Raw genomic sequence first — 27,673 nt, forward strand, 5'->3', positions numbered from 1 at the left:
GAGAGTTCGCACAGGGATTAATTTTAGTGGTTTGTAGTAAGCTGAGTGAGTAATTGTGTTTCAGATAGCAGGGTCGATCTAATTTCTTGTGTGTCTGTGTACTCCTGTATCTGTCTTTATGCCATCCTTTGTTAAATCCTTTATGTATTGAATTGGTAACCCATTTGTAATGTCTTGAAGAGTGAACGCATCTACACATGAGATATAAACAAAAATATTTTCTGGTACTCTCCTGTTATTTTCCATTTGGGAAATTCAATGGTGGGAGGCAGATTGAATCCGGAAAGGAGGCATTGCATTTATCTTTTCTTCACAGATCTTGGCACGAATTATCACATACACCCTGACTGGAAACAAAAATTTTTAGGCATATTGGCTTCAGTGTGATTTTAAATGACAGACACACATAACAAAAACAAATGCAACACTGAAGAAAGTATAGTACAGCCTACATTTACATGCACACAAAGCAAGTTTCCACGCTGTTTTAATTGCACACTTTGCCCACTTCCACAGCATTATGTGATTATATTCTGGGGTATGTTATTATATTCTGGGGTAGCACAACCACTATCTGAATCATCCTCTTGATCCAAAACATAGCTATAAGATAAATGCACTATGCATGACAAACAGATTCCTGCAGGTCCCTCTTCCAGAAGTCTTTGATTCTCTCACTCCCCTGCAGTTTTGTTCTAGAAACATGTAAATATGCAAGAAAGAAACAAAAATTCCAACATAAATGAACATGATAACAGACAAGCTCCATGTGCAATTAATAAGGACATCAGCCTTTAAACCTTGACTACAAATAGTGTTATAGGAACTCCAGGTAGGAATATCAACAATGTAGGAAAAGACAGATTGTTGCTTTGTTTAAGGAAGACGCATTAAGTTGCAGCCAGTTACAATTAAGACACTTACCTAAAGCTTTTGGCTGCAGCCTTCATCAGCTAAAGAGAAACATACACCATTCATTTGCACAAGCAAGCACACCTTATGCAAATATGATGGCCAACTCCAACATTCTGGCCGTAGATGCTGAGATTGGCAGTCATTTGTGCATAACATGTGCTTGCTTGTGTGTATGAATTGTGTGTGTTATGACATTCCACAATCTGTTAACATTTACTGTATGAATAAAGAATTTGAATTAGAACCAGCAAGAATATGCAATGTCAGTGTTTATACAGACAGGAACAGAATCCACACCTGGGTGGCTCGCAGCTTGAGCTTCGTGAATGAGATCAGTGGATTGTAGGTATTCAAGTAAATAACTTTCGCTGATGGCATGGTACAATTTTCCTGCTAAAATCAAAGATACATACACTTCCATAACAGTTGTGTGGTATCAAAAGGTCATTTATGGCACTTGGAAACTGTACTATGCATCCAGTAGAAACTGGTGTGTCATATTTCAAAGTTACTGTACACCAGATTTGATTTTAAACAAGCCATTTGCTAACGTTTAGGTGCGTTGTTTACATTCATAGGTTTAATCAGAGGTGTACTGTCAGCTGCCCAGTAGTTTACGCTGGCAGTCTCTTTGAGTTGACTTCCAAATGACATTACTCTCTGACACAGAAATCTTTAGACTCCTAAAGGAGCAGAAGAGGTGCAGTTGTTACGATAATTTACTCATTTGCTGTGATACCTTAAGTGCTATATAGTTCATTCAGCAAAAGTACCCAGTAAACAAAGGAGTTAATACGTACAAGACACCTTTCGCTTGATACAGTAGCAAGGGAGTGAAATATCATTCTTCTGGGTCTCAGGCCCTGCAGGAATCCATGGAAATGAGCAAGCTGACATGGCAGCAAGAGGTGATGGCAACTAAATCAATATACTATCCCATGCTGTACCCTCGGCTGCTGTTACTCGTTGAGAAAGAGTGGTTGGCAGTACAAAGTAACAAATTAAACCTGATGAAGCCAACAATTTTGCCATGGTGACATTGTTGTAGTCACACAGGTAGAAACCAGTGGCCTTAACATGTCTGAGAATGGGCCACTGTACTCTGACACAAAGGGAACTCCAGCAGCAGGAGGACCACCCGGGTGCATGGCTTGTTGTGCACCAGTGCTGCTATGCCACACTTTCCTTGATTGCATTATATATTCTGACAAAAGGGCAGCAGTTTGTCTTGATAATGATTTTTCAACTGTTTTAAATACAATGAGATGAGTGTGGAAAGGGGTTTAAGGTTTTGCACGTTATGCAGCTTTCTGTCAAAATTACTGAGTAGATTATTTTAATATATCTTCAAGTGACTAGTTCATTCTTTAAGAGTGAGTAATCAAACAAGCTACAATTATCTGATAAGTCTTACAATTTTGACTGTACATCTATTTTGTGCCACACTTACTGTATTTATGATCTGACCAACCCAGGTACCACTGTATAGGTTTTGACCTGTTTCGATCCGTGTTGAGCATGGTGATCTGTCTGACCTAGCATTCACATCTGTGATGTGAAGATTTGCTATAAATGAAATGTTGTTTGAGCTCCTTTCCACAGTAGGATACCTAGCTACGGACATGCAGGTTGCTGAAGTGATGTTTAATTGAAAGACTTGTACCAGCCACATGCCATTATTACCAGAATCTACACAAATATTGTCCTTCCACCAACCTTTTTGGCCTGCATGTGAAGAATAATCTCAGGAACCACTGTAATGTTTTGTTTTATTATTATTATTATTATTATTCGATCACCGGGCAGGCACTGTAGTCTGAAAGTTCTCAAAAGGCATGAATGTTATCCCGTCTGTCATTATTTCATTAGTGTTTGCAGTGACATCTTGTGGCAATAATGGGAGGTGCGACCTACTGCACCATATGCAGCCATCATTATGGCATGTCACATTTGATCCCTATTCACTCGCCCATAAAGAAAACAACTCTTACGCCCTGACAAGTTAACCATGGTGTCCCTCCCTCTTAAAGGTCGTCATGTGCATTTCATGTTGTGTTTCAGAAAATGTTTGCAATTTTTTTTTTTTTTTTTGTAGTGTAGCTGGAGTCAGCTAAACAAATACTGCTGATCACATCTTTCATACAGCTTCCTGCATAAATGGAAAACATCTATTTGTTTCCCCACTACATTTTTAAAGCAAAATTTTACATGCATGTTTGATAGAGTGATCGCAAATTAGTGTTGTGTGATGTTTGTTTTATCAATTTGTATTAACAGAAACATTAAAACTTGACAAATAACCAGTACTCCAACAATGACTGAGCAGTGCTGCTGCATTGTGGTATCAGTCTATGCTGGCAAGGGTGACATGTGAATCACTGTTGGAGTACTGATAATGCTGCTAATAGTTGCACAGCCGACTGAAGATAAATGAACAAATACCACACGCATAAAAACAGAATATTTTAAGTTATTTATCAGAAACAGCTGAATATTTGGTACTTCTACACAGGTTTCCTATATGAGTACTGAACTGCATAATGCAATTTTCCTGCACTTCATTAGTTTCATTGATGATGACCCCCAAAGAGTCTTGTGCAATAGACTGTCTCCTTTTCACATCAGAAAGTGGGCTATGTGACAGTGTTGAATACAATTTCATTGTATTGCTTTGCTCCTGTTCATGTATTCTAGGACTAATTGTGTTGAAGGGTAATTTGGACATTACAGGTGGCTAAATACTTGTACGTCATGTGTGAAGAACGCTCACTCCCAAGATGATAGATCCTTAATTGCTCTGTTAGAGTTGTTAAGAGGTGAACATGAAGATAATCTTGAACAACTCTATTGATCCACCCTGTTACCTTCCTTTGTGGGGCATATTTTATTGATTTTACAGGAGAGAAACCATTGTATGGTTCCTATCCCACCACCTCTAATATTATTCTGCATGATAAATAGTATGAAACTCATCTAAAAGTATCAAGTGTATTTCCCTTCTTTCTGTGTGCAAAATACAGTTATGTGAAAAACTACTTATCGCACTTATTCCAATATTTTCCTTATTCTCAGATGTGGAAGTGGTGTGTGGCTCAGTGGTTAGATGTCAGATTAAATATCTAAAGGTCCAGGTTTTAATCTGCAGTTGGTCCTTTTCCTGTTACTTATCACTTCTTTCGCATCTGGCAATGATTTGTTAATTTGAAAAATGTTGAGATTTGTAGTGGCTTGGAGTCCACAATAGTCTGTGGTTCTCATGTAATTGGCTGCGTAAGTCAGCTCAGTGTCAGAGGAAGCAATGTTATACTACTTCCATTGGGACCATATCCAGTGAGGCTATGCAGTGTTCCAAATAACCTTTTTGGTGAGGACAGCTTTATTATGTGAAAGTTTCAAAGTGATTATCTGAAAAGTTAACCAAAGCAAAAATGTGAGTGGCTGAAGATGATTAAGACACAGGCACATCTTTCTCAGCATAACAGTAAAGAAGCAGACTTATAATATGGGGCTTTCATAAAAATGAAAGTATTTTACTACCAACCAGTGTCTGTCATTTATGGATTAATGTCACTGTTATCGTAAGAAAGGGGCATTTAGTAATGTATACATATTTCCTCTGTGTGCCAAGAGGGCCATCACACATTTATTTCTCAGGTATTTACTTACCATTCCATTTTCACAACCGTTTTAAGTGCCCCTTGTACTTTGATGCACTTTTCATGACACTTCTGCAAGTCCTTGAATACATGGCACAATGAATTATTTCTCAGATCCTTACATTCACATCCTGTATTTTGAGCGCTGTTGCAGATTTAAGAAATGAATGCCCCTAAAGTCATTTTTTCTGACCTTACAGATGTGAGATGGGTGTAGTGGACAGGACTGATGTAGTATTGTGCATTGTCATGGGAAAGTCTTCTCTTCATTCATTATTCATGGGATGAAAACATGATGCAGCACATAGTGCATTATTGCCAACCAAATTATATTGCAATGTGACTACCAGTTGATATTATAAATAAAACATAAAACTTTTAAAATAAGAGATCTAAAGACATGTCACTATAAAGAAAATTTTGTTAAGTCCACCTTTCAACAGTCATAGTTTGTTTTATATTGTATTGTGTACACACAACTTTTCTGTGTCATCCATTGACTACTGGGGGAGACGAGATAGGTTTCCCACAGGGTTCAGTCTTGTTTCCCTTACTGTTATTAATCTATACAGGGTGTATATAAAGTCCGGGAACACTTTCAGTTATTTATTGCACAGGAGCTAAGCATTATACATATGTCATACATATTGCATTTTGAAGAGAAAATCTGAAAGTTTTTTTTACAAACATTTGATATGCAAACCATGAGTGACCCAACACACAGCAATATGGTAATCGAATTCTTGCCATACCCGTCCCAGCATGGCATCATCGACTTTGGCAGTCGCATCCCATATTCTCTCCCAGAGCTCTGCTACATCATATGGTAGAGGCATTACATACACAAGATCTTTAATGTGTCTCCACAGAAAAAAGTCACACAGTGAGATCTGGCGATCGGGGAGGCAATTTCATGAAACAGCTGTCCCTTCTGTAGCATGGACGATCCATCAATGTGGCAGCTCTGTGTTCAGGTACACACAAACTTCATGATGAAAGTGGGATGGGGCCCCATCCTGCTGATTAATGAATGATGAGTCTGATTGCATTTGAGGCATCAGCCATTGCTACAACATGTCTAAGTAGAAATATCCAGTGACAGTGCTCTCACACCTGAACTTACCATGTTTGCAGCTAGCACTGACTATTGGCAGATTGCCAAACTACGCTGTGGCAGTGTACATGGAAAAAAACTTTCAGGATTCCTCTTCAAAATGACATATGTACGATGTCTGTACAATGTTTGGTTCTTTTGTAATAAATAATTGAAAGTGTTCCCGGTCTTTATGTACACCCTTTATTAATGATTTGCCACTCTTTATTCATGAAGATGCATAGCTAGGTCTTTTTGCTGATGATACAAGTATAGTAATCATACCCAACAGACAGGAATCAGCTGAGGAAATTATAAATGTCTTTCAGAAAATATTAGGTGGTTCCCTGCAAATGGACTCACTAAATTTTGAGAAAATACATTATATACAAATCAGTACAGTAAATGAAATAACACCACTGACAAATACATACTTTGAAAAGTCTGTTGCTAAGGCAGAACATTGAAAATTTTTGAGTGTGTGCATTGATGAGAAATTGAATTGGAAGCAACACATTGACGATCCGCTGAAACACCGAGGTTCAGCTGCTTATGCTATTAGGGTTATTTCATATCAGTAAATTAGCCTACTGTGCCTATTTTCATTCAGTGCTTTCATATGGCATCATATTGTGAGGTAATTCATCATTAAGGGAAAAAGTGTTCATTTCACAAAAAGTGTGTAATCAGAATAATAGCTGGAGCCCACCCAAGATCACCTTGCAGACATTTATTGTAGGAACTTGGTATATTCAGAGTACCTTTGGAATACATATATTCATGTATGAAATTTATTATTAATAACCCATCCCAGTTCAACAATAATAGAAGTGCGTAGCTGCAACACTAGAAGAAAGGATGATTTTCACTATTCTGGGTTAAATAATACTTTGACAGAGACATGGGTGAATTATGCTGCCACAAAAGTCTTTGGTCATTTGTGAAATAGCATTAAAAGTCTGACAGCTAGCCAACCAACATTTAAAAACATATTAAAAGAATTTCTGAATGACAGTGCTTCCTATTCAATAGGGGAATTTGTAGATGTGAAGTAGTAACTGTGTAAAGAAAACTTACGTTAAACTGCCATGTTCTACATCATTACAAAATGTTGCATTCATGATATACAGAACAAATATTAATGTAATGTACTTTTATATGTATATTTGTACTCCAGAAAATATGTATATTTGTACTCCAGAAACCAGCATACAATGTGCTGCAGGGGGTACAAAGTGTTCTTTAAAAATTCCCTTCCTTTCTATTCCTTGTGTAGATGGTATTGTTGATGCCCAGTTGTCAATAACCCTCTGTTTAAGCTCAGATTTCTCTATCTTTCCTGTTGTGATCTTTACATAAGATAAATGTTACAGAAGGTAATATGCTTATTGAATGTGGTCTCATGATTTTGAGACTAAGGCTATCTGTGTTACACAGTGTCCTCCTCATATTATTTCCCACCGGAGTTTATTGGGCATTTGTGTTACACTGATAAAACAAATCTTTGATTAAATGATTACATCTTATTTCAATCTTCTTTATTGCCTACATTAATACAACTGAATGAGGGTCCTTGACTGATGAAAACCACCCAAGAATTGATGATTCCTTCACAAGTGAATTACTATTGTATAGGACTCTTTCAATAAATCTCCATCTGGTATCTGAAGTTCCCACAGCAAAATCAGTATGATCATTCCATGTTAAATTGATCCAGAACCTTATTGCTTATTACATATTCAAGTGATATCATATCCTTTCAAACTCTCTCTGCAGTTAACAGCAAACATTTAGCCCAAAAAGGGGACTGTGGAAGATGTTTGGCACTACTTCAGAATTGTTATAAAATATGTGCTAGAAGTGTTTGTGATGTGGAAGATGGGATCAAATCACCATGTTGCTTAACAGTGTTAAGATATTACTGTGAGAGGAGGAGTAGGAGGAGGAGATTCACAGCAGATTCAAATAAAGTTGAATCCTTGTTGTCAAATAAAAGCCCAACAAGATGAAAATGTGTAAGTGCAAATATGAAAAATCATTTATCAAATTCAGAAACATTATCGTAGTAGTGAGGTTACCATATGTCTGGGATTAGCTTGAACAGTCCTGATTTTTTAGTAGTATCCCACGTAATGACCAGGGTTTGAGAATTTCATGACTGGTCAGGAATTTTTAAAATTTTAGACATAAGTTATGTGTTTGATATCTCGTTTACAAACATTCTCTTATGCCCATGCTCTGTTAGCTGACCTTGGAGCTAGCACTGATTTTGATGGTGAGGCGTGGGTACCAATAACTTTTGAATTTACTGTTAGTCATTTGGCTACACAACAGGGGCAGTGGGTTTGTTGTTTTTGTGTGTGAAGTACTGTAACACATCTGCACATTTGTGGTCACTTTATACATGTTTGTTTTTTGCTTATTATTTGGTAATGCTCAAAAGAAAGTGTGTGTTTAATGTTAACTGGCAACAAGAATGCGAATTTTGGAAATTTTACAGTGGCAGTAACAACAGAGGTGTTTGTTGCGCACTATGTACTGCAGGATTTTCTGTTGCTCATAAAGGAAAGGGTGATACTAATGTCCACACACAACCGGCAATTACTGCTACTGCTTCACCAAACATAGAGAGACTTTTAATTAGGGAATTGTGATCTGGAGTGTGCTGCTAAAGACACTTTATTTTCCTACCATGCTGTTAGATACAACATGTTATGCTCTACGAATACTTGCACTTAGTGTGCAATATATAATGCCTCAAAATGAAATATTTTAGATACATACTACATTCAATCATTAGTTAAGAAATCATGTTTTGGTGAACAAGTGATCAGAATATTCAGTCTGTCTTCAAGGTACAGAAGAGAGCTGTACAGATAATAACAAATAGCATAGGGCCCATTGTACTGTCTTATTCAAAAAACCAGAAATTCTGGCTATCCCATGTGAATGCATTTTCTAGACTGTAATGTATGTAAGGAAAAATATTCATCTGTATGCTACAAACATATCAATACATGACAATGAAACTAGATCCAACCATTACTTATACCTAAACGGGAAAACCAGGTCCAAAACACAGAACAGTATGCTATATAGTGGCCTCAAACTGTACAACAGGCTGCCAGAGGAAATGAAAGGTGTAAATGAACTTCTTATCTTTAGCCAAAAGCTAAAGACATATTTATTACGCAAAAGTTGTTACAAAGTAAATGAGAATGTAGAATAATTGTTGATAGTTATTTAGTGGACACAAATACCACATAGAACTTTATAAAGTGACAGCATATGGCATAATTATATACATTGTAAGAACCCGTGTATGTTTCAGTTCATAAGACAGAATTGACAACCTCCATACAATTTGTATTGTTATACAGCATATCAATCAGTCAATCACACACTCACTTCCAAAATAGAACAGATATCTAAAGTGGTTAAAATGTTAAGTGGCCCAAAATTTTCATCTACCAGAACCAAAACCAAGGCAATTATTGTTAAAGCGACTTTGCTATTTGTACAGTCTTTGATTATGCATTACCTTCTTCAGCAAACATTGTGCAACATAAACAATGGATAGCTCAAACAGAAGTGAAGGAAAACTCATTCCAATTCTTATAGGATATTTCAGTCTGGAGGAAGGAAATAAAGTTGAACTGCTGAAACTTAGACTCAGTAAATTTTGCTGTGTGCAAAAATACGGACTGGAAGGAAAGATTAGTTTTTACTGCTGGTGACACTAATGATACAAGATAGTGGGGAATGAAAATACATTCAGAATAGTTCAAAGTGATTGAGATGGATCTACCTTAGAAACTGGCTATTCAGTGTATACTGAACACAAATCATTTCTGAAAAAAAAGTCTGCCGAAAAATACAACTGAGTAAATGAAGTTTAATGTTCTAGTAAACTGTTGAGACTTTTGAGTAAACACAGAAATATGTCCCGGGTTGGACAAAAAATAAAATATGGTGGTGGTGGTGGTGGCGGCGGCGCTAGTAGTGATGCAAGTTTATCGTAAACTGTATAATTGCAGTTAGTCATTAAAAATTTGAATACTACTTCTTTAAATGAAGACATTTTTTAAATTTATTTTACCTGTGCCGGAAGTTTGTTGTACAGTTTAGTACCCTAAATGTATGTTAGTTCATTTCTGTGCCAAAGCCTTGTTAACAGCTTTATATGGCTGTCACTGTACATTCTTGTATTGTGTAGATGAAGATCCGAGTTAATTTTTAAACTGACAATGTGTCTTTTCATATAAATTACACTGTTTAGTATATGTATATTCATGGCGTGGGTGAAATACTTGGCTGTTGATAATTATTATTGTTTTTGTGTGGTGAAGATGGTTTTCAAGTTTGTCTTATAATGTCACCAGGAGAGGCCATAGGTCATGGAAAAATCGATGTAATATAGTAGACAATTCTCGCTACATTGTTACTACACTCAGTACAAATTACACACAATGCAAAGCAAGCAGAGCTTAGCTCATTAGTAAGATAGAGGATGTTTGCTTTATTTATTTATGCATGGGATCTTGTGGGTGCACAGAATGTAGGGTGAGATCTTGGCCATCGTTTAACACAGTAATATTTCTGTCACTCTTACACATCATTTATTACACCAGTCTATAGTACAGATTATTGGTACATTATTGTTAGTATTGGTACATTTTAGTATTGGTTCAGTCCTTACACTGCTGCTATGGTTTCAGTGCATAATATTGGTACATTATTGACGGCATTGGTACATCATTATTTATCAAAAAAACTCATTCGAGCTACACGAGTGGTCAGTTAGCTATGCCTTTAGTGTAGCTTTAAATCCTGCAGTGCTGCTTGCTGACTGTATGTTATTTGGTAATTTTCTAAATATCTTTTTTTCCAAGATGCAGGACTGCATTTTGGGAGAGCTTAGGTTTTGTTTCATGCATATGGTGATCAGTCTTTTTTGCCCTGTATTATGGGTATATACATCTTCATTTTTGAGGAACATTGTGGGATTTTCAATAACACACTGCCATATGAATACTATGGATACACAGGGTGTTAGGAATTTCCAGTTACAAACCTCTAGTGCTTGTAGAGGGGAGTGAGCACATAATATTTTGTATAGAAACATACTGTTTCTGTGCTACATGTGTGTGAAAACATGTTTGCTAAGTAGGTATGCTCCAGGGTAGGCAGGATTTAGGGTGGTTATGTCAGATCAGCTGATGTCATTTGTGATGTCTGTCCTACCTCTCACCTGGTTCGAGCCTGTCATGTGTCTGTGAGGGTTAATCAAGATGAGCACACATTTGCAGAATACACTGACATGATCCTTCTGAATGGCAAGGCTCACAGTAACGGAAAAGCTGCGTGTTGCTTTTATCAAGATTGTTCTGCACAAGATCCAACTCCATTGCATACCCCCATTGCCACAGTTGTGCAGTAGCTTCGAGAATGGGTAGCTTTACCTTCAGCAGGCATGTGTCTGATACTCCAAGGCACTGCACACCCGAGTTGGAAGAGGCCATACTGCATCACATTGAAGGGAACCCACCGACGACTGCATGAGGAATTTCTTTGGCTATTAATGAGTGGAAATGTAATACAAGTCATGTACTGGGTCATGCTTAATAAATTATTTGTAAAAGTGGTTGCACTACCAACACGTTTTCAAATGGTTATAGCATAGAAACATTACATTTCCTGCATGGGTTCCTGTCCAGTTATTGTCCACTATCTTCCTATACAAATTCTAGAAGCTTGTCACAGCAATCTCTGAACACCTTGTATATGTCTGTTGGCATGGAAGTAGAATGATTTGCAGTTCTTTGCAAATTGATTTGCAAGATTTTCTCTGTATGTTATACCTTGCATGATTCTTCCAATTCCTTCATTCTTTCTTTGTTTCTGTTTTTTCCGCAAGTATGACTGGAAGTTGTGCATGCGGTGTGTGTCCATTTTTTGTGACATTTATTTTGATTCTAAAAAAGCCTAAAGGTCTAAAATAGTAGTTACTAGATGTTAATGGAACTTCTTTATTTTTGGAATGTGTTTCTTGTGTCACCCATCATCAGATGACCTCCACAATGTGACACGAGTATGATGCCTTGATATAACATAAACACTGTCAACTGTTAAGGTCATGTCAGTATTTCTGTTATTAATGTGAATACAATAACTTCATGTGTTGTAAGTTGAAAGTCTTTTTTGCCAAAGGATTGTACAGATGTTGCATTGTGCAGGTCATGTGATGATAGATGATGTCCGAAACAGTAGTATTCGTAAAGCAGTATGCGATTGAAAATCCTGCACTCATACCCAAAAATTAAGCTGTACACACTTTCATATAAGGCAAAATGGATCTCCATGTACACAGAACGGAAACTAACTTATGCCAAAATGGAGTTCTGCAACTTGAACAAACAGATATTAAGAAAATTACCAAATGACATACAATCAGTTAACAGCATTTCAGGATTCAAAGGTGCAGTAAAGGTGTACCTAATTGACCACTTCTTTTGTAGCCAGAAAGAGTTTTTTTGATAAATAATAATGTGGCAGTACCAATAGTAATGTACAAATATTACACATGGAAACCATAGCAGCATTGTAACAACTGAAGCAGTACTAACGATAATGTACCAAAAATCTATTGTAGCTGTAAGTAATGATTGATGTATTATAGTGACATAAGCATTATTGTCTTAAATGATGTCCATCACCTTACTATAAATTCTATGTACCCACAAGACCACATTGACAAGTAAATGAATCAAATATCCTCTATCTTACTGACATGTTAAGCTCTGCTTCCTTTGTGTTGTGTGAAATTAGTACTGTATGTAACAGATAATGTAGCAGAATTGTCTACTTTGCTTACATTCATTTCGCTATTACCTATGACCTCTCCTGGTGTAATAATAATACAAATCTGGAAACCATCATCACTAAACAAAAACGAGGATAATTACCAACAGTTCAAGGCTAACATTCTCCAAACAACTATTTCAACAGCTAAATATTTCACCCGTGCACTGTTTCTGAATATCAAATAGTGTAATTACTATAAAAAAAAAGGTATGTTGTCAGTTTCAAAGCTAACGCAGATCATTATTCATACAGTACAGTTTTTTTATTCATTTCTCACTAGCTTGTTGTGTGTGAATCATTTTGCTATGCTGACCATAGCCTTTTTTATGTTTTCTTGTATTAAGTTTCCTGTTTTTTCACTGATGAGGAAGCTTGTGTTATCAGCGAACTGATAAATATTTTGAAATTTCTGTTTGTTTGTAGGTCACTTACATACAGGAGGAACATCCGACTGATGCTTGGGAACAACATATTTCATTTCTTGGTAAGCTGAGTGTTGGTCTGTAATTTTGTTGCATGCCGTGTGTTGTATTTCCATTATTTGTTTATGTCTGCAATGGTATGACATGACCTAACAGTAGGTTTGCCTCCTATGCCTAGTTCATTTAATGTCTGTAGTAGTGCCTCATGATCTGTAATACTGAATGCTAACAAGCCAAGGCATCCTCCAATAATATATTAACCATTGTCCACTTTCAGGTAAATTGATTGGCAGTTCACATTAAACCTGTGTTGTGCTATGGACAGAATTTGATATTTTTGCATAAAGCATGTCAGTCTGTTGTGGAAGACCTACTCAAAAATTTTTGAGAAGCAGGACAATGGGGCAATTGCCCTGTAATTGACAACTTCTTCTGTTTTTCCTTTTCTTAAATATTAGTTTCAATTTTGCAATTTTTTGATAGGAAGAGAAGTCCTTGACATTAGTAAACTATTGCAGAAATGTCAGTAGTTTTACAGTGATTCCACTACATCTTTCTATTATTTTATGAGGTACACCATATACTCCAGATGCCTGTTTCATTTTTAAGGTTTTTATGACAGTAAAAATATCTCTTTTATTCATTTGGTACAGATGCTATGAGGAAGCAGTGTTGTTGATGTTGAATGATGGTGCCATAGCATTTTGGTTACTCGGGTTAATCTTACTGATTAGTTCCCTACATATATTTGTTAATAGTTGGTGAGGATATTTGCAATATTCTTTTGTATCAGTTATTTTCTCTTCATCTTGACATAGCTTGATGTTGGCATTTCTGGTAGTGACATTACCTGTCTGCTGTTTCACAATTTTTGATGTAGCTTTTCTCTTGTGGCATGTAAAGGTTATTTTCCTTCATTTTTGATTCTGTAACAACTATTAAAATATTGCTTGTATTTTTTTGCGGTAAGCGTGAAATTCATCACACACCCACAGTGACCGTAATACAATATAGGTTTTACTTTTTTTCCTTGAAATATTAATTGCAGCTGGTATCCAAGACTTGTTTTTATTATAAGACCATAGCCCGTGTTCCTTCAGTGGGAATGCAGTTTCATAATAGTTAGTACATATGTGGGTTTTACGTGGCATTGAACCATATCATCATGCTTTTAGAATCGAAACGACATTTATTTCATCACTTAATAGAGCGAATACAGAAAGATGGCTGTCGAACGTAGTGCTAAAACACAGACAAGAAGATAAAACCAAAGCAGCTTCACATCAGAGAAGCCAGAGCATGCCTCTCCCCCCTCTCCTTCCCCTCCTCCACCCCCCTCCTCCCTTGACAGTGTGGAGCATGTCGAGGCGGAGTTGGCACACGTCCACAAAAAATCTTCATGCCAGCGTGGGGGGTGAGGCGGTGTCGGGCAAACGAAGTGTGAGGCTCGGCGCATCATCGTAGGGTCCTGTGCGTCGGTTAGCTATGCATGTGGTGGCAAGTCAAAGTGGGTGTGGCGACAGCAGCGGTGGGCAAGATGTCAGCTGAAGCAGGTCGGCAGGGAGCAGCGAGAAGTGGCTCCGGTAGGGTTCACGCAAGCCATAAACATTGTACTGAAACTGTACTCGGGTGGCTATTGAGCAGAATCACAAATTTATTGACCCTCGCGGCATAATACACAGTGTGGGTCAGAGTATGGAGGTTGCAGAGCCACTTGGACAGCGTCATCTCGTAGAATGATGAAATTGCATGATTTAAGGTCCTTATGATCTAACACCTGTGGCGTGGTGTGAGCGCGAGTTAGAGATGGGCAAAGGCAGGCCATTTGAGCGCGCACTCGTTCGACAAGGGCCGGCAGGTCAGTAGCATCTGTCGGAGAAGTGTTCTCAATGAATTCGGCAGGCAGCATGAGCAATTCACCATACAGGACCTCTTCCAATGAAGCATTGAGGTGGTCTTTGTGTGCGGAGCGGATTCCCAGCAATACCCACTGCAGAGCCTCAGACCAAAGCCCACTGTGGAACATGAGTACAGCTTTTAGCACTCTGTGCCATTGCTCCACTAGTCCATTGGCCTGCAGATGATATACAGTCATGTGAAATTTCGTGACCCTGCAGAACTTTCACAGGTGAGTGAAAAGCAACGACTCAAATTGGTTGCCCTGGTCCGTGGTAAGTGACAGTGGGTAACCGAATCTACCCCCCCATGCCTAAATGAATGCACGAGCAATTGTCTCAGCTGCAATGTCCACCAGGGGTGATGCAGTCATTCATGACAAATACGTATTTGTATCCCTCGGACGGGGGAAGAGGACCAACCACGTCATTGTGGACCAACCACATCAAATTGCCCTAAAGGCAGTTGAGCATGTCTGCTAACCTTGCTCTGTTGACAAAGAACGCATGTGCGTGACCATGTGCGGCAATTGCTCCCCACACCCGGCCAGACAAACATTTGGTTACGAGTTGTCATTGCCCGTGTTCCAGGGTGGGCAAGATTATGTAACGTGCCACAAATCCCGTGCCGAAGGGGGAAGGCAACAAGGGACAGGGCGAACCAGTAGAAATGTCACAGATGATAGGAGTTGACAACCTGTGCAGGGCAATAAGTGTGATGGCAAGCAAAGATCCGTCATCTGAGAGCAGACGTTGTGTCCGCATCTTCACCCTGAAGCCACTCCAGTTCATCTAAGTTAAATGGGGTGGAGATCATCGAAGTGTGGTAGTTGGCAACTATGTTTTCCGCACCGTGGATGTAACAAGTGTCTGAAGGATGTTGGCAAATAAAGTACATGTGCCAGAAGCGGTACGATGGGAGATCTTTGCTGGGTTGCAGTTTGCGTCAACAAGAGGTTTACGGTCCTAGTAGATGGTGAAAGCGCATCCTTAGACATTGCTTATGAAATGTTTGACTGCCTCATAAACCACGAGGAGCTCACGGTCGAAGGCCGACCATTTACACTGACTCCTTGTAAGCTTTTTTGAGAAGAAAGGGAGCAGCTGCATTGAGTCTGCAGTGTGCTGTTCAAGGACAGTACCTACTGCCAATCGCTAGTGTCAGTAGTGATAGAAATCTGTGCCTCGGGGGTCAGGGTGAGCAAGAGTGATAACCTAAGTGATGGCCAATTTTAAATTGTTGAAAGCATCCAGCATCGGCCTAGTCCAGTCCAGTTTATGCTTTCCGGGTGTATTTTTACTGGAGAGGGCGTCGGTTATTAGAGCCGACTGGATGGAGGCAGCCCAAAGTATGTGTTACTGATAAAGGTTCACCATCCATAGGAAACGGCTTAGTTGTGCATAATCCCCGGGGAGAGGTAGAACAAGGATGTTTGCAATTTGCAAGTCAGTAGGGCGGAGGCACTCGGCTGAAGCCATATGTCCAAGGAAAGTAACAGATGGGGAACAGAGCTGCAATTTGTCATGATTGATAACCACACCATTGGCCACAAGAGCTGCACGAACTGTGTCAAGGTGAAATTGGTGTTCCTCCGTAGATAAACAAAAGATAAGTATGTCGTCCTAATAGGAAAAAGTGAAAGGAAGTGGTAGCAAAATCGAATAAATGAAGCATTGCCATGTCTGTGCAGCATTTTTTAAACCATAGGGCATGAAGCAGAATTTGAAAAGTCCAAAAGGCATAATTATCGCTGTTTTCGGAATGTCCGGTGGGTGCAGTGGAATTTGGTGATATGCCTTCGAACAGTCCAAGACAGAAAAGAACTTCGATTCATGCAGTAACTGCGTGAAATCCTGGATATGAGGAACTGGATAGTTGTCTGTGATAGTCCTAGCATTAAGGTACCTGTAGTTTCTGCACATGCGTAGCGAACCATCTTTCTTAGGCACCAGGTGGAGGGGAAAGGACCAGTTGCTGTCCAATGTTTGGAGCACATTCGAAGCCAGTATATCCTGAACTATCTCTCATGCTCGCAACAATTTCGAAGTGTGAAGACATTGATTTTTGTGACGTATGACATATCCGTGATGTGGATTAGGTGGCAGGTTCCGTTGCTGATTGCCTAGACATACAAAGGGAGGCATGTGTGGTGGGGCAAGATGGGGAGAGGGGGGGGGGGGGCGGCAGGAGCGGCAGTGGTTGACTGACCTTGATGTGCTAGGATGGCGTGTACAAGGCATTGGCAGTAGGTGACGGCTGAGCACGCAACGCTGTAGCCACGGAAAGCGAGTGATACCATGAAGCAGGAACCTTTGCATCTGAGACGGGCCATAGTGACATGGACAGGGCCTTGGCGAGAGACGGCGACAGTGGGCATGGTGTGGCAGCCATGCAATGCGAAGAATCTCGCAAAGCGGGGGCGGGAGTGTCCTGCAGGTCCAATTGCATCCGCACGGAACCAAGAGCAGGAAAGGTGCAGCCTGTAGGTCCGGCCAAAGCTCTTATTGGTGTAGAAAGTCCAACCCAATCACAGGTTCATCTATGTTGATGACGTGGAAGGTCCTAGGATTTGTCATGCCCAGAGACAGACAAAGTGAAATCTTGATGGAGCCGAGGACTGTGATATGAGAGTGATTTGCAGCAATCAGTGTGAGGTTAGCAGGAGAAAGCGTGTTACCCCCATGCTTGGCTGGGATAATGCTGACGTCAGCACCGGTGTCGACGAGAAAGGGTGTGGCTGACAACAAGTCGGTGATGTAGAGTCATTGCACCATTGGTGCAAGTGATGCGGTGTCGGAAGGTAGGTGCCGTTGATGATCACTGTGGGACGTGGCGCCTAAACGTGCCCGCTGAAGTCGTTTGGGTATGCACAAGGCTTGTGGCAGTTGCAAGCAATGTCCCCATAGGTTGCATGGTACCAGCAAAACAGGTAAGCTTGGAGGTAAGGCATTGCGGGCGGGCAGGGGAAGGAGCTGACTGCTTCGTAGCTCGAGAACACTTGGGCTGCTGCTCAGGCAAGGTTGACTGCTGTCAAGAGGACACACTCCTGTAGGCTGCCTGTAGGCTGCCAGGAGGCAGCTCCAAGCAGGTCGCTGTGCTGCTGAGGTGCGCGCGCTGGCCTCTACCGGCGGCGCATGGAACCGGCAAAGCAAGGGTGTCAACTGAAGGCGAAGGCGAAAGCAATGTCATCAAGGACCGGCGGTGTCGGTGACAAATCGTTGTGTGAGAATCAGAGGAACGTAACTCCATTATAGCTACTTTACAGGAGGTTAAAAAAAAAAAACGATATTTTATGAAGTACATTTCGTTTTTCAGTGACTAATACAAAGTTTATTGAAAAATTTCTACCCTACACATAAATACACTTAAAAAATCTGTCAGATGATAATATATTTATAACAATGGTTCTTACTGGACGACCACTATTAATTTTTAATATGGTGCTAAGGAGATATGTGTTTATGATCCTAAATGAATAAATCTACATAGAGGTTTTACACTTTGGGGATACGCATTTGGTTTGCCAAAATATAACTTATAAAGGTAATTTACTCATTAAAAACAGATAGGGTAGAGTAAAAGTAAAAACATATGAGCGGAATTTGTACCTACATCAAATGGTTCAAATGGCTCTGAGCACTATGGGACTTAACTTCTGAGGTCATCAGTCCCCTAGAACTTAGAACTACTTAAACCTAACTAACCTATAGACATCACACACATCCATGCCCAAGGCAGGATTCGAACCTGCAACCGTAGCGGTCGCGCGGTTCCAGACTGTAGCACCTAGAACCGCTTGGCCACTCCGGCCAGCATAACTTTCTAGCTAACTTCATCACAACTGTTGCCACCACAGTATGGATCTCCAGCTATTTCTTCTTGAAGACTCTTGTAAAATGTGTGGTACTGTTCCCTGTTAATGTCACTGCGGCATAGATCCAGGAGGTCTTTTACCTTCTCTTCCTGAAGTTTCAGTGCTCCACAGTATTTCGGTTCCAACTGGAAGATTGTATCGGAATTTCGGGATTTTCCGGAAACTGGCAAACTTCTGACTTGTTGATTATGGAAATGCTTGAAAAAGATGTGATTAACATCACTTTTGTTATATTGAAGTCGCGTCACTTTAAGCCATTGTACTTGATTTCCTTCACTGTCAATTTTATTATTCTTAAACTTTTCCTTCTGCATAGCACCAAAATCCAAAAAGTCCTTCTGGTCCATTTCAGTGACTTCATACTGTCTTTGTTTTGTAGCAGTTTGAACAACAGTATACCACCCCGAAGGGTCATAAATAACATTTTTTGCAGCCCTCTCTATACGGACATGGACAGAATTACACTCCATTAAAGAGTGGCCAGACTCAAAGAGGCACTGCTGTATCACCGGGATGTTCAATGTTTGGACAGCATGAAGGAACATGGTACTCATGTTGACATTTCGGTTCTGTCCACCACAAGTGTAAGAGAACAAAACAACTGAACGGCTATCTGCAATCTTCTGGAGTTCTTGAAATACACCTGATGCTACTTCAATTGAGCCGCGTTTAGTCACACCTTCATGCCACATGTAATTTCTAGCTTTCCTGGTAACAGTATTGTATACTGTGAGGTTGTATACTGCCAGTCTTCTTTTGTAAAAAAAATGGTTTTAGCTGCTATGTGTGGACAGTATCTCACAGCTTCTTGGTCAAACTCCAGCAAATGACATTCTCCTGCTTTGGCCCGCTACTTCAATTCATTTTTTAGTATCATAGCAGCCTCCTTTCTCTTTAGGTGTTCTGAGTGCTGGTCTTTCTCTGCCTCTTGATTTTCTTCAGAGAGATTTTGAAAGCAGTGGCAGTGGTCACATACATCTTTTCTTGCTACATGAAAGCCTAAGTTAAACTCTGTATTGAATATTTCTCTGTAAAGCCAATATTTTTCAGCAATAACCTGTTCCCCTTCACAATGTTCCGACCTGAAAGGGATCCCAAACGCTCGAGCAGTACTCAAGAATAGGTCGTATTAGTGTTTTATAAGCGGTCTCCTTTCCAGAAGAACCACATCTTCCCAAAATTCTACCAATGAAGTGAAGACGACTATCCACCTTCCCCACAACTGCCATTACATGCTTGTCCCACTTCATATTGCTCTGCAATGTTATGCCCAAATATTTATTTGATGTGACTGTCAAGTGCTACACTACTAATGGAGTATTCAAACATTACAGGATTCTTTTTCTTATTCATCTGCATTAATTTAAATTTATCTATATTAAGAGTTAGCTGCCATTCTTTACACCAATCACAAATCTTGTCCAAGTCATCTTTTATCCTCCTACAGTCACTCAACGATGACACCTTTCCGTACACCACAGCATCATCAGTGAACAGCCACACATTGCTATCCACCCTATCCAAAAGATCATTTATCAGATAGAAAACAACAGTGGACCTACCACACTTCCCTGGGACACTCCAGATGATACCCTCGCCTCCGATGAACACTCACCATCGAGGACAACGTACTGGGTTCTATTACTTCAGAAGTCTCCGAGCCATCACATACTTGGGAGCCAATCCCATATGCTAGGAGTCTGCATTGGGGCATGGAGTCAAACGCTTTCTGGAAGTCGAGGAATATGGCATCTCTCTGATACCATTCATCCATGGTTTGCAAGACATCATGTGAAAAAAGGGCGAGTTGCGTTTTGCAGGAGTGATGCTATCTAAAGCCGTGCTGATGCATGGACAGCAACTTCTCTGTCTCAAAGAAATTCATTATATTCGAACTGAGAATATGTTCGAGAATCCTGCAACAAACCGATGTTAAGGATATTGGTCTGTAATTTTGAGGATCCGTCTGTCTACCCTTCTTATGTACAGGCGTCACTTGCGCTTTTATCAGTCTCTCAGGACTTTACGTTGGGCAAGAGATTCGTGATAAATGCAAGCTAAGTAAGGAGCCAATGCAGTAGAGAACTCTCTGTAAAACCGAATTGGAATCCCATTAGGACCTGGAGATTTATTTATTTTCAAGCCATTCAGCTGCTTCACAACCCCAGGGATGTCTATCACTATGTCCTCCATACGGGAATCTTTAAGATACTCAAACGGCAGTATGTTTTTACGATCCTCTTACGTGAAATATTTCTCAAATGCTAAATTTAAAATTTCAGCTTTCGTTTTGCTGTCTTCCGTTGACAGACCAGACTGATCAGTGAGTGACTGGATGGAAGCCTTCGACCCACTTACTGATTTTATGTAAGACCAGAATTTCCTTGGGTTTTCTGCAAGGTCTTTTGCTAAGGTATGGCGGTGGTAGTGGTTCAATGCTTCGCACATTGCTCTTTTTACAGCAGCATGGATCTCTACTAACTTTTGCCTGTCCTCATTCTCCTGATCTTTCTTGTACCGCGAGTGCAACTGCCTTTGCTACCTGAGCGTTCTCTGAATTGCGCTGTTAAACCATGGTGTGTCTTTTCCGTCCGTAACCCACTTTTTCGGCACATACTTGTCCATGCGTGATTTACAATGTGTTTAAAATTTGCCCATAATTCTTCCACATCCATCATACCAGAAGTAAATGAAGTAGTTTTTTTTTTTTTTATTGTGGCTGCTTGTGTGAGAGGGGCAGTTTTTATCTTAACATTTCTTTTAGTAAGAGTAGTAGGGAGGGTGTGGTGATGTGTGTTTGTTCATTTATCACATGTTTGTTTTCAGCAATGGCTTTCTGAATGTGGAAGTTTTCTTGCGTTTGTATAAGATATTTATCATGGTTGCTTATTCTCATTATTTTGATTTCTTGTTCCATGTTTGTAGGATGGTGATTATGGTGTTCTGAATGTTCTGCAAATGTGGAATGGTTTGTTTCATACTTCCAATACCTGACATGTTCTTTGTACCATGTTTTAAAATTCCCGCATGTCATGCCTATGTGTATCACATTACAACTTTGACATTCAAATTTATATATTCTGATCACTGGAATTTATCCCTCTTGATAGTTGGTTGTCTTAGATGTGACTGGAGGGTTTGCCCAGTCTTATATGCTATTTGGAAGCCCTGACTCCTTAGGATGTTTGCAACATGTCCACATTCTCCACATTGGTGTCAGTGCCACATGACTTGAATTTAGTCACTGATTAAATAATAGTTGTCCATTAATACTGTTCATTGGTAAGCCACATTTATATGGTACAAAATCAACAACATGCGTAATAATCATGACTGGTCACAGGAAAATCCACACACTACAGTGGAACCAACATCAAACTTTGTTTTTTGGTCTGTGTTTGATGTGGCATGATCCATAACATGCTGATAAGTCCAGTTATTGTAGAAAAGCGAGTTATTGGGCAGACCTACTTGCAATTTTTGGTAAGTTCATTCCTTTGTTCCTTTGGCCACATGGATTGCAGGGTACTTCCAACAAGATGGAACCCCTCCACATTTTACTTGGCATCTTAGGGAACATCTCAACCACATTTATCCTAGTTATCCAACTGGTAGAGGTAGTACAATTAACTGGCCACCAAGGTCGCCAAAGCTTACAACATTAGATTTTTGTTTGTGAGGTTGGATGAAGTCTGAAGAATATAAACAAATGACGAAAATGCAAGATGAACTGCTTGGTCACATCATGGACATTGCCGCTCTCATTACAGAACATGCACAGGCACTCGGACAAGCAACGAAGTATGTTCTCCCAAGAATGCAGAAATGATGGGCTATTTGAACACTTACTGTGAATTGTACAACAGCTGTAAACAGATGTGTGTGGTAATGCTTAGAGGTGTATGTTATTTTTTTCATTTTGTGGTTTTAAAACACATGTTTGATATTTACTAACTGTTCTGCATGTGTATGTGTGCAAAATTGACTATGTATTGAATAATATTCAAATTAAATAACAATGTAAATTAACTGTGTGCTGTCTCGGAATCCATTCGGACTAGGGCATATGTCCATACCCAATTTTTTGCTTCAACTGATTTTTTATTTCATTTCCCTTAATACTGACCATTCCTTTTGAGACACCCTGTATAAGTACATGTGTGAAGTATTGGACCTTAATGCTTCTTCCTGATCGGACAAGAGGAGTATTGCAAGTGCACTGAAAAGTGAAAAGGCAATGGGGAGGGAGTGAGTTTTCTGGCATCACTATTTATTACTTGCAGGTTGCATTTGTGCTGTGCTAGACATAATAGAGAATTAATTTGTAAATTAAACAACAAAATGTGTGTTTGACAATTACATGGTTCTGTTAAACTTGACTTGTTTTGATGAATGTGACATCTTTTTGATTGTAAAAATTCCTTGCATTAGAAGTTTTCACAAGGGTTTATTATTATTATTTATTTTCAACTGAAATCTGTTGCAGTTGTATTAAGATTTGTTTGTTAATTGTGCTTCTGGCTCACGTGGTAATCTGCTATTTAATTTGTCTTTACAGTGTCTGCCTGAGAGTGAATAGCCAGCATGAAAACCAGATCTAGTAGCAGAGGCAGAGGTGAAAGCTGTTCACTCAAGAGGACGAATGAATCAAGAGGAAGTGCATCAGACATCAGTCAAAGTGCACAGCATGATAATACAAATTCCAACAGAAGTTTTATAGGATTGACCAAAAACAGCAGGAAAAGAAGGCATTCTGATGTTACATGTAGCAGTAAGAAGGCAGCGACTAACTACCAGGAAGAATCCAAACATGTCAGTAAGGATGACCAGCTTACAAATGTTCTAAATAAAACAGTGTCAGTGGTGCTAGAGCCACTTGATATGGAGAAGCGTAGGAAGAATGAATCAAGAGGATGTGCATCAGACATCAGTCAAAGTGCACAGCATGATAATACAAATTCTAACAAAAGTTTTATAGGATTGACCAAAAACAGCAGGAAAAGAAGGCATTCTGATGTTACATGTAGCAGTAAGAAGGCAGCGACTAACTACCAGGAAGAATCCAAACATGTCAGTAAGGATGACCAGCTTGCAAATGTTCTAAATAAAACAGTGTCAGTGGTGCTAGAGCCATTTGATATGGAGAAGCATATGCAGGCTAAGGTTGCAAATCGCAATAAAAAAAAATGCATCGGTAATGACTCTGTCAGAGATGTCAAAGTAACTGCTAAGAGTTCAGATGGTTGCAACACAGAAAATCAAGAGGACTCGACAACAGGAAGCAGACAAAGGTGTTTGCAGAAATCCACTCATCATGATGGCAAAGAACTACATAACAGTGATCAGAAGAATGTAGCATCCCTCAGCTTGAGTGATGATGATGACCAGGGGTTGTTGGAGAGTTCGACCCATCAGAGCAGAAGACAGTTGTGGGATGCTTCCCACAAAATGAGTTCAGAATTTCGTCGAGAACGCCGTAAAATATATAAGAAGCCAGTCTGTATATGTTGTGTAGGAAAAGATAACAACAGTGGAAGTGAAATAAGAGTTGCAAGTGATGGCTTGAAGGCAAAACATAACAAACATATGGAGAAGAGCATCAGAAATAGTGATGTAAATAGAACAGCCAGTAGTACCCAAAAAAGAAAAACTGTTGTGGATGCTTCTCACAGCAAAGTAAAAGATGCTGATTATCAGTATGGAGGCAGACCACTAACTACAGAGCACAGCAGTACAAGCTCTGAAACTGTCACAACTCTCAAGATGATGACTGAAGTATTTAAAGATGGCCAGTCATCCAGAAACAGAGAGATTATTAACAGCCACAGTAGTAGGAGGTCAGTCACACCAACTTCATGTTCTGTAGCCACAACACCTTTGCAGATGAGAGACAGTGCAGCTTCACAACCTGGTCATGCACTTACACATTTAGAAGTGGACCCATACTTGCGTCGACGGTCAGCATCAGCGCCTCCTCAGTTACAGTTGGGTGACACTTTTCGAAAAACTGTTGATGTGTTTGCGCGTTTACTTCAGGATGTGGCAGCACATCTGCAGAAATGTGGTGATACATTAAGTGACCATAATTTTGAGCATATGGTAGCTGGTGTTTCTCACTTGGTGTCCAGCTGCACATGCCATTCACCCATTGGGTGTTTGGTATCCAGCATTCATTGTATGAATGCATTAAAAAGAAGACTGGCTGCAGAATTAAATGTGAGTTCACTATCAAATGGTGATGCAGTACAGCCAGAGGCAGCAGGCACAGAATCAAATGGGAATTTAATGGGAAGATTCCATCTAGAAGCAAGCATCAAAGAGAAGACCAATACAGAAGCCAGTGTAGAAGGAGGTAGTATATCTGAGTCTGCACCTCAGTGTGATGCCACAACATTAACAATGAAATCCAGAAACATGTTGGCTGCTGAGACCTGCATAAGCACATCACACACCACTTCTCTTACTGAAGAGACAAATGACACACCATCACCAGTAGGTAGCACTGATAATGCACATATTGAAGCAAGTATCGGAGAAACAGCCCGACTGGAAGCAAACACAAAAGAGAGTACCAGCACAACAACATGTATAACAGAAGACAGTGTCTCAAAGTCAGCATCAGAATATGGTGCAATGTCGTCATCAGTTGAGCCCATAATCGTGGTGTCAGCTGCTGGGACATTTACTAGTACTAGTTCTTCACCCACTGGAGGCACAAAAGAAATCCTGGACCTACATGAAGTGGATACTGTAGTTTCTCATCAGAATAATGTAAATGACAGAGTGGATGATAGAACAGGGTGTGCCAGCTCCAAGAGTAATGTAATGTGTGGGAGTGCAGAACGAGAACAAGATGGTGAACGGAATACTTTTGACTCCGTCTGTCTCTCTATGGAAGAGATTGAAATAAAGGAAGAAGTTGAAACCTCAGAAAGTGACAGTGAATCAGAGTTGTCTGAAAAACAGTACTCACAAAATGGGACAGAATCTGATGCAGGTAGTTGTGGTCCTGAAGGGGAAGAGACAGACAGAGATGAAAATATGGTTGAGGTTGAGTGTAACATTGTCGAGGCCTTAGATCTAAGTAACCACACCAGAAATGAATCACATATGAAAGATCAGAGAATGGAGGCACAGCATGAATATGGCAATAACAGCACAGAAAATGATGTTGCTCAGGATGCTTCTAGTAATGGAGTGAATACTGCTCCTGCTGTCAACAGGGGAAGTGATACTGATGCAGTCAACAATACTGGATACAGTGGAGGTGGGTATGGTGAGGGTGATGTATATTATGGTTTCAACGGAAATGAAGATGTTGAGGACACAATTGATGAACGGTATGGTGGCCACATTAATGAAGAAAATGTTGGGGACGCTACTGCTGAACAAGTTGTTGCCCAAGGTAATGATGACGGTGTTGAGGGCACCAGCACTGAAGTCATCGTTGTCCCCAGTACTGAAGGCAGTGGTCAGGACACCAGTGCTAATAAGCAGGTGTCAGCTGCTGGGACATTTACTAGTACTAGTTCTTCACCCACTGGAGGCACAAAAGAAATCCTGGACCTACATGAAGTGGATACTGTAGTTTCTGATCAGAATAATGTAAATGACAGAGTGGATGATAGAACAGGGTTTGCCAGCTCCAAGAGTAATGTAATGTGTGGGAGTGCAGAACGAGAACAAGATGGTGAACGGAATACTTTTGACTCCGTCTGTCTCCCTATGGCAGAGATTGAAATAAAGGAAGAAGTTGAAACCTCAGAAAGTGACAGCGAATCAGAGTTGTTTGAAAAACAGTACTCACAAAATGGGACAGAATCTGATGCTGCTGCATTTGGTCCTGAAGGGGATGAGACAGATAGAGATGAAAATATGGTTGAGGTTGAGTGTAACATTGTCGAGGCCTTAGATCTAAGTAACCACACCAGAAATGAATCACATATGGAAGATCAGAGAATGGAGGCACAGCATGAATATGGCAATAACAGCACAGAAAATGATGTTGCTCAGGATGCTTCTAGTAATGGAGTGAATACTGCTCCTGCTGTCAACAGGGGAAGTGATACTGATGCAGTCAACAATACTGGATACAGTGGAGGTAGGGATGGTGAGGGTTATGTATATTATGGTTTCAACGGAAATGAAGATGTTGAGGACACAATTGATGAACGGTATGGTGGCCACATTAATGAAGACAATGTTGGGGATGCTACTGCTGAACAAGTTGTTGCCCAAGGTAATGATGACGGTGTTGAGGGCACCAGCACTGAAGTCATCGGTGGCCCCAGTACTGAAGGCAGGGGTCAGGACACCAGTGCTAGGAAGTGCGGTGATGGACATGGTACTGAAGATGGTACTGGGGATGCCAATGCTGCCGGGGATGATGGCAACAGAAAAGAAGACAATGTTGGAGATGCCAATGAACCTGAGTTAGTTGATGCCTCTCAGTACAATGATCGTTGGCAATATTTTGAACACCCTCATGGTGGTGGTTATGCAGGACCTTACTATGAACAACTGTATGACCCTGATGTTGTCTCTGTCCATGCTTTGGTAAGCACTCTGCGACATTTGAATGGTTTTCCAAATGGCTGTTTTCATAAGCAGGTTGAAATTAGAGTATATAGTGGAGGTGTCTGGCGAGTTTTTCAGATACCTCAACCTTAATGCTTCTAGTAATGCAGCCAGTATTGCTCCAGCTCTCAACAGTGGAGATGTTACTGATGCAGTCAGCAATACTGGATAGAATGTAAGTGAGGATGGTGATGGTGACGGTGACATGTATTACAGTGGCAACAGAAATGTAGATGGTGTTGGGGACAAGCTACTCAGGACCATAGTAATGAAAACAGCGTTGGGGGTGCTGATGCCACCGAGGAGGGTGACAACATAAATGAAGAAAATGTTGGAGATGCCAACAATAATACTGGTGCTAGGAATAACACACATG

At 40.1% G+C, this 27,673-nt stretch overlaps 1 protein-coding gene across 1 annotated transcript in view; it reads left to right on the plus strand.

The window, feature by feature from the left end:
- LOC126298265 (serine-rich adhesin for platelets-like) overlaps window positions 1-27,390 on the plus strand; it is a 38,933-nt gene extending 11,543 nt beyond the window's left edge. Inside the window, exons 2-3 of the mRNA XM_049989567.1 lie at window positions 12,952-13,012; window positions 23,279-27,390. Of these exons, the coding sequence (XP_049845524.1) occupies window positions 23,305-27,390 (4,086 nt within the window). The 5' untranslated portion in view covers window positions 12,952-13,012; window positions 23,279-23,304. The remainder of the gene's footprint in view (window positions 1-12,951; window positions 13,013-23,278) is intronic.
- The last annotated feature ends 283 nt before the right edge of the window (window positions 27,391-27,673 follow it).

Source organism: Schistocerca gregaria, chromosome X, assembly GCF_023897955.1.
Source record: "Schistocerca gregaria isolate iqSchGreg1 chromosome X, iqSchGreg1.2, whole genome shotgun sequence".
NCBI lineage: Eukaryota > Metazoa > Arthropoda > Insecta > Orthoptera > Acrididae > Schistocerca > Schistocerca gregaria.